We start from the raw sequence: 15,711 nt of genomic DNA on the forward strand, positions 1-15,711 counted from the left end.
ACCTGAAACAGCATGTTAGGAATCATTTATTAAGCACCAGCTTAATAATACTCGCTTACAGTACTCAAATGATCTTTTTACTTTACATCCCTCTTCCCTCGTTGACTTTTTTCTTCATAAACACTTTTTTTTTTTTTCCTTGGTACAAAATGTATCCAAAACAAAGGCAAAATATTTCATACACCTTGCTGTTGAAATACTTCATGTTGCTGCTCTGCCTGTTCACTGCCCAGGTCCAGACAGGCTCTTGTTCATGAACTGTCTCTTCACAAAGCAGATCCACCACTGCAGGAGAAAACACATAATCAGAAAACAGGCAGAAGAAGTTTCCATCTTATAAATGAAATAGTGACTTAAAAGTATGTTTATTACCTATTCCAGTGTATTTATTGCAGTATAATAATGAACAGGGACTGCATCAGAAAGCTATGTCTTTGAAACTAAATCAGCCTGAATAATCTCATTATTAAATGCAAACATATTTGCACATGAAATACGTGATCGGGACGTAGTTCATGCACTGATTGGCTACTTTTTAAAATCCAGATAAAAGGCAAAATGGTCTACTTCAAAGAAGCAATGAGATCAGAACTGCCTGGAAATATAAACAGCATCTCTCATGCCTTTTCATTTCTATTTGAAAAGAGTCCCTAGCCAATGGCAAAATTGCAGTACTTTGAAGAGTTAAACTAGAACTGCCTATTACTGCCCCACTTTTTAAAGTACCTGGAATTGAAATTACCATGTTACAGCTGGAAATTTATTGACAACTATCAGTCCTCTGTTTTGCTAGCCTGGTAAAACCAGGGAAGCCTGCTCCAGAGTTACCTATGTCTGATCCCTCACCCTCTTCTCTTGCTTCTCTCCATCTTTTGGAAAAAACAACCAAGCCTCTCATTAAATCTGTAATGATCAGGCCAAATCCTTACCTTACTAGGCTTGTCACTCTGAGGATCAAATACTTTTTCACAGAGTCGAAGACCAGTTTCTTGCCTGAGCTGCTGCAAGTATGCTCTCATCACCTCTGAAATACAGCAGGACAAAATAGCATTAAGTCAAACTAAATTGAGCATGGAAGCAGTAGACAAACACTGCTTAAAGCAGAAAATGTGAGCTTTCTCATCTGTAGGCCCTTGCTGGCTGCCTGTTCAATTTACAGCCATACTTGGAATTTTTATGATATTTGTATCAGTGAAATGGATCATCCAAACTGTTTTCTTCTTTCAGTTAAACCTCTGCCCATCATTTTGGGCTTCCTCTTTGCCAGTGTGGGAGTTGGTTCAGGCTCTGTTATAGAATCTATCTAGCAATTACACTGACTCAAAAGGCAGACTCAGACTCCTATCACTTTGTTCTGTTGGATCTACAGATTAAGGGGAGTCATCAGGCCCCTAAGGTCAGAAAACCTCAGAAAACAGAGCCAGAAGTTTTCAGGGTCAATTTTCTAGTCATAGTAAAAAAAAAAAATGCAGCTAGTAAAGCATGGACTGAAAGAAGCCTTCAGAGTTCTTTATTTAGTTTTACCTTCCTCTTGCTTGTTGGTAGGTTTGGCATAAATGGCGTTAAGTGGAAAACCAGGCTCCCCAGGGATTGGGAAATTAGTGATTCCCAGTGTGTACATCTCTTTTTCTCCTTGGCCTTTGGAGTTGCACTGAAAGAACCAACCAAACAATTAAAAGTTACAAATGAAAACATTGGAGTAAAATATTTTAATGCTCACTAAAACATAAAGGCTGATCAAGAACAGCAACACAACATCTCCATGCAGATCCACGAGTATTTGTGGTTCTGCCAACTGGGACTGCAGTGAACAGAGTTTGTTGTGCCTTTAGAGAATATCAGCAAATGCTCTCCTGAGTACAATCCTCAGAACAGGCTGGTTCCCTCCTTACCTTCTGCAGCTTTTTCAAGCACTCAGAAATGTAGAGAGTTATGTAGATCAGCGTTCTGTCAGCCTCATTCTGCAAAATAAGGGTAAGCACAGAGCCTAGTCTGTTAGACTATAGGGGACTTCATGGAACTGCTAAGAGTTTGAAATAGGAATGAGTTCATGCAATTTGTGCTAACAATATCCTCATAAGAGGGGAACTATTGAAAAAAAAAAAATTACCTTAATTTCATAATTTTTGAAGAAAACATTAGCTTTGAAGTAGTAGATGGCTTCATCTATAATATCTGTATCTTTAGCTAAAAAAAAAAAAAAAAATTAAGTAGTGCATTGCTACATCACGTTTGGTCATAACTTTTACACACTGAACTACACAAACAATAATTCTTGCAAAAGCAAAATTGTTCACAAAAAGCAGAGGACTACACTAAATCTTACCCATATGAAAGACTGGTGGTGAACTCTGGCCAAAATATTTAAGTTTCTTACTCTTAGTAGTTTTAACCCCCTTTTTCTTCTCTCACTATGACTTCACACAGGGCAGCAGGTTCGCACTTCCCCAGTTTCCTACCAGTTGAGTGACTCACCAGAGTTTTAACAGTATAGAATACGCTGTTAAAACTCTTTCTGAGGACCCAAAAATATATTTGGAAGAAGTTTACACCACTATCAAACAACCTTCCTCATTATTCTTTAAAAAAAAAAAAAAAAAGAGGAAGGGTAGATTACATAGTGACAAGTTGACTCGCAGCTTTCGCTTTCTTTCACAAACAGTGAAGACTGCTTGAGTTCTGAAATATTTTCTTTTTTGAACTGGTTGCCACACTACTGGGAGATACCACGCCTGGGAAATTCAACTCCGTGTGCTAAGGAGAATTCATAGCAGACTGTCTGTCAAATTCTTCAGTACAGAGATGCTTAATGCTGAAGCTTAGATTTTTGCTGCCCTACAGCATTGCCTATCTCCTTCCTTTAGAGCAGCCAAGCATCCTCAGCCACTGCACCAAAGCTGAGTTCTGCAGCTAAACCTCCACTTCCTCTGACAGCAAAGGGTTCACGCCACCATGTCCTCCTCACAGCCTGCTGAAAAAAACACGGAGGCACAGGAGGAAGTGTGAAAATAGCATCTGTAGGCAGTGTTAATTGCTAAAGCAACTGAATTACCTGGAGCTGCTCCAGATGACAACCCTAGCAGTGTTATTTTCTGTGTTTTGCACCACTTCAGTATCTGAAAATTCTGTCTTCCTCTATAAAACATCCAATTTCTAAGCCACAACTTTTCTGCTCTGGTAGGCCTGGTCTGGAGCAAACTGTGAAAGATGATTACTAGCAAAACACAAAGGGCTTTTCACAGATTCTTGTAAACTTACTTTCTCGAGGTGCTGGGCCTTTGAACTGGCTTCTGATGGGTAACAGTGCCATGTTACCCACTAGCTTGGTATCTGAGTCCATTAAGGTTGAATGGTAAGCCTAGAGATGGGGGAAGGCTGGTTATTATTGCTGCAGAAAATTGCCCTTCCAGCATCCTGCTGGCACAGACTGATCGCAGCTCTCCCGTGTCATCAAATACAAATCAGAGTTTTGTTGGTTAGTGATGTTTCCAGCAACCTTTCCTTGCACAAACAGTAGTCATTTCTTAATGAGGCCCTCCGTAACTCAGCACCATTCTGGTGATAACCACAAAAGTACCATTCTGGAACCATTCATGTCAGCGGTGGTGGAAGAGGACGGGCTGAGAGCGCTCTGCTGCCCAGAGAGGAGAGGGATCTGGGCAGAGCTGAGCCAGAAGGGAAAAAAAAGAGGAAGAAAGAGGAAGGCGGCAGCCTCTAAACACATCGATCCGCTCCTCAGTGCGACGCTCCCGCCTACAGCCCCTCTCCCACCCGCGCAGTCGCCCCAGCCCGGCCCCACAGTGCGGCCCCGGCGCTCAGCGCCCGCCCGCCCTAACCCTTCCCTGCCCGCTCCCCTCACCGGCATGGCGAAGGGCAGGGCGCAGGTCCGTGCGAGGGCAGCGTCGCCGAGCTCGCAGCAAACCTTCCTCTTCCTTCAGGAAATGAGGCAGCGGGGCGGTGCTGCCTGCCTGTACCGCCCCGAGGAGCCGCTCCCTGACGGGGAAGCACAGAGCCGACCTCCCCCCATCCCCGCGTTGCGTCTGAGGGGACCCGTCAGCCGCTCTTGTGAGCCAGTGGGCAGTGGGCCCCTCGCTGCCTCGTCGCATGAGTCAGACCGAAAAACTGGGGAGATTTGGAGCTGAAGGGCTGGGTTTCTCCTGTCCGCGAGCAGAGGAAACCTCCGCTGTGAGGGCGGGCTGAGAGGTGGGGTGTTCAGCCTGGAGGAGAAGAACGCTGCAAGAAGTCATGGCAGCGACACAAAGGGTGCAGCAGAACAGCTGGGAGGTGTTCTGTCGGCGGTTTTAAACCAATAAGGGTGGGTTTAAATGCGATATTAAGAAGAAATTCTTTGCCATGGGTGTGGCAAGGCACTGCTGGAGAGCTGTGGGTGCCCCATCCCTGGAGGTGCTCAAGGCAGCTCAGATGGGGCTGTGGGCAGCCTGATGTGATGGCTGGCAGTCCTGCCCATGCCAGTGGGGTTGAAACCTGGATGGTTTTGAAGGTCCCTTCCAACCCAAACCATTCTACGATTTGATGACATGTCCAAAGGATGCGCGAGGCTGGAATCAAGCCAGATCAAGCCCTGCCAGGATGTGAGTAATTCAGCATAGGCATCGAACGATTTGCCACATAATGAGGTTATACTGTAACTATTAAGCATGGTCAGGATTTCTGGCTCCATGCATCAAAGTCTCCATGAGCTTTCCAACCTCTTTCTCGTTATGGCAGTGACTACCCTGAGCTCCTACCTAACTGTCCAGTGCTGGGATAGGTCTGGTACATCCTCAGATTTAGATAAGTGCCACGGCCTCAAAGAACTCAATCACTGGTTTGGTTTACCAAGCTGTTCCTCCAAAATGACTTTAGATGCTCTTATTCTACTAAGGTATTTGGCTGACATTTTGTATGGGATAATTTCTAAAACATGAACTACATATTACATAGAGAAAGATGACATGCCTATATAGGGACATTTGCTGATACCAAGCTTTACATAACCGTGAGGCCCTTTATAGAAAATACTTTTATTCAATAACTCCATGAATAAAACCTCATTTCTTAGGATCAAGGAAGGGTTTATAAATACGTGGGCATGACTAGCAGGAAAACATCCTCCAATTCAGCTGAAGGTAGCTAATAAATTAGACTAATAAATTTTAGGAGAAGTAATAAAAAGTATTTTGAAAACACTTGAGAATCCAGGAACATTCTGTATTTACAAAAGAACTATAAACAGTAATATAGATCACTATATTCCATCATATAAACTGTCATATAGCTCACTTTTCACTAGAAATGTTAGTTATCTTAAAGGCAAAACATCAAATAAATATGTTTGTGTGGAAGGGAATGTCTTTGTTTCCTTTAAAACACACAAGCAATGTATTTTCTTCCTCTTTTCCAGCATTTGCTTTTTACTCATTCACGTGATCTTGAAAATACTCATCCACAAGTGCAGATTTATCTTCTTCATGTTCCTGCCAACAAAAAAAACAAAAAGCGTAAAACCTGACTTTTCTCCGGTGACTGTTGGACATCATCAGTTCTGTGATGCTTTATTTTAGTCACCACAACAATGTCCAACATTGTTCTACAAAACAAGGAGCAAAACTTTCTGAAAAGCAATTTGTTTCTAAAGCTATCCAAAATGTATACATCAAAATCTAGATGCATTTATTTTGAATATTTAGAGAGTAGAAAATTGAATTTAAAAAAATGCGATAGAACTTGTGGACTTATTTCTTAGGATATATGAGCTGAATGATGAAAATAAACAGAGCTTGGAATTGATTTTAACCCGTTGATCTTCCATTATGCATTTTACATGACAGATGTATAAAAGATTAGGCATGGTTTTACAGCACATGGACTCAATGCAGAAATTTTAGGGGAAGCTCAAGGAGACACGCAAGTAGAGATCTTAGTGGTATACAATCATCTTTTATGATCTTCAGAATTCAAAGGACATATTTCAGTTATCATTTGTATTATGGATCCTTTCTAATGTTTCATCTTATCTTCAGAAGTACCTTACCTTCGGTTCTTTAAACTCAAGATCTTCTCCATACTGGATGGTAGTGTCTACGTGCTGCAGAACTATGTTTATACTTTCCTCATCAGAGCGATCGAAAGGTAGAAATCGAACCATACCATAGTCATCAATCTGCAGCAGGGATTCAAAAGACATCAGTAGGGAAATACACTAAGTTTTCTTACTGCACCATTGCTGCAAGCTATGCTCAGCAATCTGGACAAGGAAAATCTAGGGCTGCTTAAAGCCACACTGCAAGCTAATGGCAATTCTCCACTCTGAATTCCTGGCTATCAGTCCAAACTTTTACCCAGTCAATAAAGCTGTCTCCCAAAATTGCTAATAGAATATGATTCCATGAATTTTACTGGCTACAGCATAAGAATCTTATGCTAACCTGAAACATCAAAAGCTGAGTTAGGACAGGCAAAAAGAAAAATGTTCAAGTGCCTGGTGATCTTTTAGATTCAGGCTTTGTTAATAAATCTGCAGGTAAACACATGGCCTTGGGGGGCAGGGGGAGAATGTTACAGTACATACAGTATCTAGCACAGCAGTGAAGTCAGTAACCACAAAGTATGGTTTACAAGTATGCAGCTGAATTAAAGAATACCAGTGAAAGAGCACGATACGTACCAATCCACATATGGACTTAGTCAGTTTTTTAAACATTTTGCTTTTCAATATATCAGTAGAATCTTCAATCATAGAATACATATCTGGATCTAAGTACCTGAGAGAAACAAAGCCATCATTAACAACGGAATACAGAACAAATGAGTCACTATGCTTTTACACAACTACCACAACCACCCATCATTCTGTGATTGTGAGTGAAGTTTATATCAAGATATTACACTACAGAGTAAGTAATGCTTTGGAACTTACTTTTCTATTTCCTTCTTAGCTTTCTTGCTCAGCAAATCCATTTTAGTCATGATGTTAATCTGTGGAATCTCTAAAGAGATCATTGCACTGAGTGCTGCCAGAATTCCAGATATAAACTTAAGGAATACGAAAAATGTAGTTAAGTACAGAAAAGCACAAAATCTTCATGCAGGACACTACCACAGACCAAGCCTAACTTATAAATATATTGCATATGGGCATAAAGAATCATTATCTCTGCTGGAAAAGGGAGGTGCTAAGGTACCTGGCTGCAATCTATTGCCAGAGCTCTGAAGCACATTATATGCCACCGAAAAGGACATTAAGAAGACTGAAAGCCCTTCTCGGGATTCTTATTGCTCAACAGGGAAAGGGGTCATTCTCTGTCTGAGAAAGCTCTTATAGAACAACAGAACAATTTAGGTTGAAATGGACTTTAAGACATTGTCTGGTCTCTATAACTGAGGCAGCTGAAGACAGCAATCAGATCTTCCCCTGCTTTGCATTCCTTCCTTTGGACCAAACAAACCAAGTTCCCTTTCTTATTCTATACCAGCATGGACTTTTGTAAAACATTACAAGAATTTGTACAAGATTTCAAATGGATACCTTAAAAGATTCCACCATGAACTGCGAATCGACAAGAAACACTCCACAGACACGGAATTCCCACTGCTGAAGCTGTTCCACCAGCTGTTTCATCACTGGCAAATGTGTATAGAGTTCAATCTGACCTAAGACACACTTGGGATATCAGTATGCAGAAATGTAAAGCTAATAAAAACAGCTCACAGTTATTAGTTACGGAAATATTGGCATTACACAATATGAATAACAGCTAATAAAACACAGTCTCTTTTCAGACAACCCTGCCTGTATTTGGATGGAATCATACAGTAAATCTGGAGAGGAAAAAAAGAGCTGCATTTTCCTCTCTTGATGTCCAGTTAGCATTTGTTAGCAGTTGCCATAGACTTCACCCACTGTATGATGTTACCAAAAGTCAGTGCTGTCACCCAAATTCAAATGGGGCCAAATTCACTTCTGGAGCATCTGAAAGTGACTCTTGACAACCGTTAACAAACCAAAAAATGTGTGAAAATGAGGCTGAGGGGAGACCTCAGACCACTACAGGGACCTGAAAGGAGACTGCAGCAAATCATGTGACAAGAGATGAGGAAATGGCCTCAAGTTGCACAAAGGGGGCTTTAGATTGGATGTTGTATGGGAACTGTCTGAACCACTGACAGTTGAATGAAAAGAATGAGAGAATGGCATGGAGCTGTGTCAGGGGAGGGTTGTCAGACTGGGTATTAGGGAAAGGTTCTGCATTAGGACCAGAGGGCAGAGGGCACGGCACCGAGCTGCCAGAGTTCTAGAAGCATTTGGACAAAACAGTCTCAGACCCAGAGTTTGGATTTTGGGTGGTGCAGTGTAGAGCCCTGGATTGGACCTGATGATCCTCACAGGTCCCTTCCAGCTCAGGATATTCTATGATTTGGGATTTCAGGTCACAGTTCTGCAGTGGTCCTGGCAGCATTATGTGGTGTTGGACTCAACCAATTCGTGGCTCTTTTCCAACCTCTGCATACCAAGTATGACATCAAAACACACACATCTGTTTACCTGGGCAGTCAAACAGTATATAATCATCCTCCATGTGCCCGAGGCTCTCCTCCAGCCAGTTGAAGTTATTGGCAAAGTACTCCATGCAGAACACCAGGCCACCATTGGGACCAAACCGCAAGGAATCATCTTCCATCACATCATCCACCTCTATGAGCTCCCGTATATCTGCAACGACAGTACGCTTACGGACGTGGGCAGCACAAGGCTGCCATGATAAGCTCCTGTCCCCCCAGCTCTCTCCGGACGCCAGGTAGGCGCAGAGTGCACTCACCTGCCATGACGGGATAGCTGAAGAACTCGGCGGCCGGGTCCAGGTTAACCACCTGCACGGCGCGGCCCAGCGCCTCGCAGTGCTGCAGCATGGTGGAGCAGTACGTGCTCTGCAAGGCACGCACACGCCGTCAGCGCCCGCTCGTCGCCATCCCTCCCACCCCCCCCCCGCCCCTCCGACCCTTCTCACGTGGCCGCTGCCCGCCGGGCCCATCACCAGCTGCGCGTAGCGCGGCATGCCGGCCTCCGCGCAACGCAAGACCGGCGGCGCTTGACCCCTCCGCCGCTCCGTAGCGCGAAGGTCCCGCGAGCTCCTCCCGGCTACGGAGCGGCCGAGGGCTCGGAACGCTCAGCTCTCGCGAGATTTCGGTGGCGGCGCTGTGAGGGCGCGCGTGTTGCGCGGTGCGTGCAGCTGCAGCCGCCGCCTGAGGAGGAGCCGCGGCCTAAGGGGCCGCCCGGGTAACGCCACGGTGTTGCGGCCGCAGGGCTCCGCGCGCCTCTCTGCCTCATTTCACCCCTCCCGCGCTCCTCATGGCATCCTTCCCCACCCCGCCTGCTGTCCCCCGGGCCCTCCGCACCCTCCCGGTCCCCGTCGGTGCCCAGCAGCCTGCCTACCCCTCGCTGCCCGGGGCCCGTCGCCGCCTCTCGGGGGTTCCCTGCCCCTCTACGCCCCTCGGGCTCCCGGGTCCGTTCCCTCGGCTGTGTTGCGGCTCCTGTTTGCCCCGAGTCTTCACAGACACAGCCCTGGTGGTCCCGGGGCTCCCTGGTGCACTCAGTCCCACTGTTTTTGACAGTTTTTTTGGTTTTTTTTGTTTTTAAACTCCTTGACTACTTCTGCTCTTACAGTTACACCTCTTTTCTCTGGGCTTTGTAGTTTGGTCAGTCTCTGGGAGTTTGTTATGTAGGGAATGATGTAAATAATACAAAACGTGAGTCCTGACTCTTTGATTTTGTAACCTGCAGGCTTGTGACATGGCCACAGATGTAGCTGAGCCTGTGGTCCCTGACTGTAGAGGAGACATAAGGAGTGGTGCCAGGTCAGATGCTGACTACCCCCTTCGGGTCCTCTACTGCGGAGGCAAGTGCTGAGGGGCAGCAGCCCACAGTTCTTACAGTGGGGTGTTAGTAAGGGCAGCCAGGCAGAAAAAGTGAGACGATTGGAGGTTTTCTTCTGGTCAGCTTCGAGTCAGATAGACCATGGTCAGGGTGACCTTTCTGACGGAGGTGCTGATGGCCTTCTGGATATGAAAGCTCTGTTAGAGGAGTGGTGCTCAGACATTTTGAGCAAAGATTTGTTCCCGCAGAAAGCTGGTAAAACCTTTAGCATAGAAAAGCCATCTAACTGTTGGTATGAGAACAAGGAATAAAGTTAAGGGAAGTAATTGATGCACTGTTTGGAATTATGCTTTACTCATATTTGTCATGCGTCTGGGTTTTTTGAAGGATATAATGTTGAGGTCTTTGCTTTAGATAAGTATATTATTTTGCATTGGGTTTGAATATCGTTGCAGGATTTCTATTGTGAATGAGGCTGCATTGTTGGTTTGGGTGTGTTCTGTAGGATGAAGACTGCCCAAGAAGCTGCTGTTCTGATAGATTTATCTTAATGCACAGCATGAAAGCAAATGACTAAGAGAAAAATTACAATGGTATCATTGTCATCTTTTGAATCAGCATACGTTTATTACAAGATATTATGATGAAAGAAAGCTTCAGAATACCAGTTTAACTAGAACACTAAGGCTGTGTGTTGAGAACTCAATTGTAATTTCTTTTTTTTTTCCCTCTTGCTCCAGTCTGTTCATTGCCAACAGAGGTGAGTTAGTTTTTTGTTGCTTCTTTCCAGTATGACTTCCACAATGATTCTTTCTGATCTTTTCTTGCTTTCAGTTATGTCGATTCTGTGCTTTTATCTGCTGTCATCTTTAGGATGTCATGTGTCTTCCTGTGTGCTGGTGAAGCATTGGTATTTGGAGGGCTAAGGAGAAATGACCGAGCTAAATAAATAGCAAAAGGGTTTTGTTGTTTTTGTTTGTGATGTATCTTGTAATTACTTTGCCAACAGCATTTATGTGGCCTTTCTTCTCCAGTACTGCGAATACATGCCTGATGTGACTAAATGCAGACAGTGGTTAGAGAAGAACTTTCCAGATGAGTTTGCAAAACTTACAGTAGGTGAGAATTTTCCTTTATTCCTGGTTAATATGTGTATTCAGACACACAAACAAATTCTTGAGCTTGCCCATTTCTCATCTCTTCCATCTGCATTGAGTCTGAAAATTAAATTATTTTCCCAAGAGTTCAGCCTGCTTTTGGATGCTGTGAAAACAAGTTTGATTACGTCAGAAAAAAAAAAATCAGAAATGATGTTTGGCCCATACTGAGGTTTCTACAATGAGCACTGTGACAACATGCAGTTGCTTCCTGTCAAAGCTGATTTATCCAGTTTTATGTCTTTGCAGTGCAGGCAGCGGGTTGCTGGGAGGCAGGTCATCAGTGCTATGGAACTTGATGATTTGAATTTCCAGTGCCAGTAATTTTTGTCTCTTTCTGAGATTACTGAAGGAGACTATTAAAGTTGTAACTGTATCTTTGAAATGAAGGTCACAAGCCTAATTTGACCAATTTGACTTTAGGGAACACGCATCAGTCAGGGGATGCTGCACTAGAGCAAGCTACTTAGGGGCCCAGTGAAATGTCAGTGTAGCTGATTTCTTGTTTCTTTAAGGGCGTGTGTTACACTGCTAATTTTGTTCTTTTGTTCTCTCACCATTCCTCTCTGATGTATTTAAGAAAATTCACCGAAACAGGAAGCTGGGGTTGGAGAAGGCCAAGGAACTGCAGGAGAAGAAGAAGAGAAGAAGAAGCAAAAGAGAGGCAAGGTCTAAATAGTTGCTTGTGGTATTGATTTATAAGCTCTTGGGGTCACCTTTTCCTGATCTATGGGCTTAGACTGTGGCACAGTTCCTTGCGTTTTGGTTGTTAGCTAAGCCAGTACCAAATAAATTCCTTTCAACTAGCAGCAGAGTTTGCATGGAGGTAGATGCTAACAAAGGAACTGTATAATAGTAGCAGTAAGAGAAAGGTGAGCTGCTTCCACGTGCTCCTGTCATTGCTGTGGCACTTATTCAGAGAGTACTTATTCTCAACTTGCAGTCCACTGGTGTACCTCCCAAAAGGTTTCTGCTTTGTTTAGCAGCAGTTCACAGGTTGCTTCCAGAGTAGAACAAAGAAGCTTTCCTCTCTTAATGCCTCAGACCACTACTTTTGCCTTTTTTTTCCTTCTGTCTCTCAGAATTCTCATAACATAATTTGGTTTTACACTTCAGCACTACTACCTGTCTCCATTAACAGCTATGTCTCTTCTAGCATAGATAGAGCTATGCACTAAGAACAGATACTGTTTTATTGTTGGATTTCTCTGTTTAATTAACATAGTTTTCCCCCACAAATTAGAATACTGTAGTTATTAATACATATTTGCCTGTCTGGTGTCAGTTGTGCCTGTAGTGCTTCATAAATGATGGTTTGTAGCCCACTGAGATTCAAATTTTAAGCCACATGTCCCTGCAGATGTTTTATTTGTGTGCCTTGGGAACCAGTCATGTTTATCCTTGTCTGTGGGATATGTGTAGTGACAAAAGTAGCTTTAAATTCTCTAGCTTGGGTGCTTTTTTCCAGACACTTCAGAACATTTTCTATAAATATAATGTCATGGTGTGGCATGCTGCTGATAGTTGTCAGCTTGGCTTTGGTCATAAAATAAGTGTTTAAAATATTTGTGGGTGAAAATGGAAATCCAGAAATGGAACCTCAAGTTTTGTGACAATTTAAAGTATAGTGTGAAGTATGATGGCACAACTCTGGAGAGAGAGGATGAAAAGAGAAGAAACAAGCAGAAAATTACTGCAGGTATTGACTGAAGAAACTTTGAGAGAGAAATTTACTGTCTTAAGTTATTATTTGCCAAATTCTAGTGATGCAGAATTGAAAGTGCTGCATGTTAGGGGGGAAAAAAGCATTCACAAGAAGTGAGTCTGCTTGACATAGATTCTTTTAAGTTTTCTTGGTGAGAAAGCTCTGGAACAGGACTTTAGTTACCCTGGGGTAACTTGATGAGTGTGTACAAAGTTAGCTGAGATCGTAATCTGATTTGAAGGACTCTAATGAGTGGGATTAATCTTCTGCATGCCTTACTCTGACTTATATCTACCTGATGTGTGAAGCATTCCCTCAAGTTGACCTAGAAACAGACAGTAAATAAGAAATGAAGTCATGTGCAAGTTTGGCAGTCAATTACTGTAGCTGCCTTCTGCTTGAGGTGTGGTGTTCTGAGGGGTTGGGTTTTTTCCTGCTAGCCTTTATATAGATTTGTTTTGTACTGCAGTCCTGTGTTGATACTCAGAACTTCATGTGCTGTTTGACACAGCAGTCTAAGCAGGCAAGGTTTCTTAGCCTTAGTAAATAGACACAAGTAATTTTCTTTGCCTTACACAAAAGCCATAAAGATTTAAAAGTAACAGTTTGTTCCTAACTTAAGATGAGTACCAAAGAAAAATCCTTTAAAGAGGGGTTAAATGTAGACCAAATGCAGTGGTTAGTGGAATGTGGGAAACACCCATCGAGGTTCTGATGTGCATTCTGAACTTTAATGCACATTTGACATGCATATGTTGTTATTTCTTGTAACATTAACTTTTGACCTGGGACCTTTCTTTTAAGAAATTAAACTAGAAGGTTTGGAATGGGAGATGACTAACATCCAAAATACTTTCTTGTTTACATACACAGACTGGGAGATAGGTTTCTTTGTTTACAGGACTAAAATATACCTACAGTCTTTAACTGTTACGTCATTTAACTAATCATGTAATATATTCTGCTTTAAAGGTGGAAGAGGTCAGATAAAACAGAAAAAGAAGACCGTACCACAAAAAGTCACAATAGCTAAAATCCCTAGAGCAAAGAAAAAATATGTCACAAGAGTCTGTGGCCTTGCAACGTTTGGTGAGTTGACATTTGTTGGTGTGTTGTGTAGATTTTAGATGCGCTTGCCCTTAACCTCATCTTACCTAGAGTCTTAGCTTCTTTAATGTGAGGAGAAAAGGTAACCTTTCAGATATTTCTTCTGATTGTATTACCTTGAGTGGTTTGCAGAATTTCAATGGAAGTACTGAAGTCTGGACTTTAAACTACCATGGTTAAAACAGTTTTAATTGTGGGAAGATCTGCTATCTGGACGATGACTGTTCTTCAACTGTCGGTTTTCCCACACACAGAAATCGATCTTAAGGAAGCACAAAGGTTTTTTGCTCAGAAATTTTCCTGCGGTGCCTCAGTAACAGGAGAAGATGAAATCATCATCCAGGGCGATTTCACAGATGACATTATCGATGTAATCCAGGAGAAGTGGCCTGAGGTAACCAGTGGCTTTCTCTGTAAGAGCTCTAGTTTTCAGTAGTAGCCTGTGACGTTTCCAGTGATTTTCAGAGACAGATGTGATCTTGGGCAGCACAGGCCGGTGTGCAGAAGTAACCCACTGTTGCCCCCCTACCAACCTATGAATCATTAGGTTAAGGAGTGATTGAAGTTGATTGCTGTTTCAACTGTCCAAAAAAAAAAAAACCAGACTCCCAGAGCATGGAGTGCTGAAAGCTTCCCCACTTCATTGCACATACAGCAATGAGACATGCAAGAAGGAAATATATTTAATGTGGTGTTTTGGCTTTTTTTCTCCCCCAGGTGGATGATGATAGCATTGAAGATCTTGGAGAAGTCAAGAAGTGATGGTTGAAGACTACCTTTATTTAATTACATGGTTATAAATGGCATAGCCAAAGTGAGGCTTCTAAACCCATGGATTCTGCAGTGATGCTGTGGAGAGCCCACATCCTTGGCAATTTCACTGTTCTGTATAGGCTGCTTGGATTTTTTTTGTTGTGATGTTTGCTGAAGTAAAATTGGGGTCTATCATGCCTACGCATGAAGATTTAAATAAAATTCCTCTTCTTCACTGAAGATGGCTTCTGTTTTCTGAAGAGCTATTTTCATTCCTAATCTTATAGAGAAATAATAATTTAAGTAATTAAGAGTTTTCTGCTGAATTAAGTATTTAAAGCATACATCAAATGTACAGAAGCATGCACCTCTGACTTGCCAGCATAAAATCTGAGAAATGAGAGCGGGAGGAACGCTCCACAGGTCTGCTTGCAGGAAAATGTATTTTAAAAGATAGTGGTGTTTCTAACGAGCTCACTGGATCTCTGGTAGCTGTTCTGTTTTAAAGCTTACAGGGCAGTCACTTCCATTCATCGACCTGCGGTTGGGTTCACATGGGTCGGCTCAGCATTCTTCATTTCCGAGCGGCTCTGCCGTCCCGCAGATCCTGAGCTGGCAGCTCGCGGTCTCCCGGCCGAGGCGGGATTCGAACCCTGGTTTCCCCTCTGGGATGGGCGGCGCGGTGACGTCACTCGAGAGCATTAGAGCGTGCGGCGGTCGGTGCGGTGCGGGATCTCCTCACAGATTTCAGAGGATATTTGTTTGTTTTAATCCGTTTTTGCGGCGTTTAACGCGTCGGAGGCCGTCGGCTGCCTGTTTGCTGCGTGCTCCGGTCAGAATCACTCCCCGACGTCCCCCGCAGCTTCCCCGGCACTGCCGCGCTCGGCTTCTCCTCAGGCAGCGCTGGCTGTGGGGTAACGCCGTGCTGCCCGCTGCAGGCAGCGCCCGCCAGCCCCGCACAGACCGCCCGGTGGGGGTGGGCTCTGTAATGCAAAAGCATTCGGACTTAAAGTCACCTGGTTCACTGTCAGCAATGTCAGGCTCCTTGTATTCACACGTGGTTTTAGCCATAGCTGTACGATTGTATCTGCTCAGTTCTGCCACGAGCAAACATT

At 43.5% G+C, this 15,711-nt stretch overlaps 3 protein-coding genes across 3 annotated transcripts; 1 reads left to right on the top strand and 2 right to left on the bottom strand.

Annotated features, from left to right (window-relative positions):
* Window positions 1-10: 10 nt before the first annotated feature.
* Window positions 11-3,942, bottom strand: ARPC3 (actin related protein 2/3 complex subunit 3). The gene is made up of 7 exons (XM_042828856.1): window positions 3,860-3,942; window positions 3,259-3,358; window positions 2,111-2,187; window positions 1,893-1,961; window positions 1,525-1,651; window positions 930-1,024; window positions 11-285 (listed from the first exon to the last, which is right to left on the bottom strand). The coding sequence occupies exons 1-7, from the start codon at window positions 3,863-3,865 to the stop codon at window positions 223-225; spliced, it is 537 nt and encodes a 178-aa protein (XP_042684790.1). The 5' UTR covers window positions 3,866-3,942; the 3' UTR covers window positions 11-222.
* A 1,248-nt stretch (window positions 3,943-5,190) lies between these two features.
* Window positions 5,191-8,924, bottom strand: GPN3 (GPN-loop GTPase 3). Its single transcript, XM_042829279.1, has 7 exons — window positions 8,820-8,924; window positions 8,546-8,713; window positions 7,529-7,653; window positions 6,920-7,035; window positions 6,668-6,764; window positions 6,035-6,163; window positions 5,191-5,477 (listed from the first exon to the last, which is right to left on the bottom strand). Exons 1-7 carry the CDS (start codon window positions 8,908-8,910, stop codon window positions 5,415-5,417), a joined length of 789 nt encoding a protein of 262 aa, XP_042685213.1. The 5' UTR covers window positions 8,911-8,924; the 3' UTR covers window positions 5,191-5,414.
* A 265-nt stretch (window positions 8,925-9,189) lies between these two features.
* Window positions 9,190-14,836, top strand: DENR (density regulated re-initiation and release factor). The gene is made up of 8 exons (XM_042829255.1): window positions 9,190-9,277; window positions 9,782-9,896; window positions 10,615-10,634; window positions 10,909-10,993; window positions 11,612-11,695; window positions 13,709-13,825; window positions 14,098-14,237; window positions 14,561-14,836. Exons 2-8 carry the CDS (start codon window positions 9,791-9,793, stop codon window positions 14,603-14,605), a joined length of 597 nt encoding a protein of 198 aa, XP_042685189.1. The 5' UTR covers window positions 9,190-9,277; window positions 9,782-9,790; the 3' UTR covers window positions 14,606-14,836.
* The last annotated feature ends 875 nt before the right edge of the window (window positions 14,837-15,711 follow it).

This window comes from Centrocercus urophasianus, unplaced genomic scaffold (assembly GCF_019232065.1).
Source record: "Centrocercus urophasianus isolate 14NV4802_14NV808 unplaced genomic scaffold, USGS_Curo_1.0 seq_30, whole genome shotgun sequence".
Classification (NCBI taxonomy): Eukaryota; Metazoa; Chordata; class Aves; order Galliformes; family Phasianidae; genus Centrocercus; species Centrocercus urophasianus.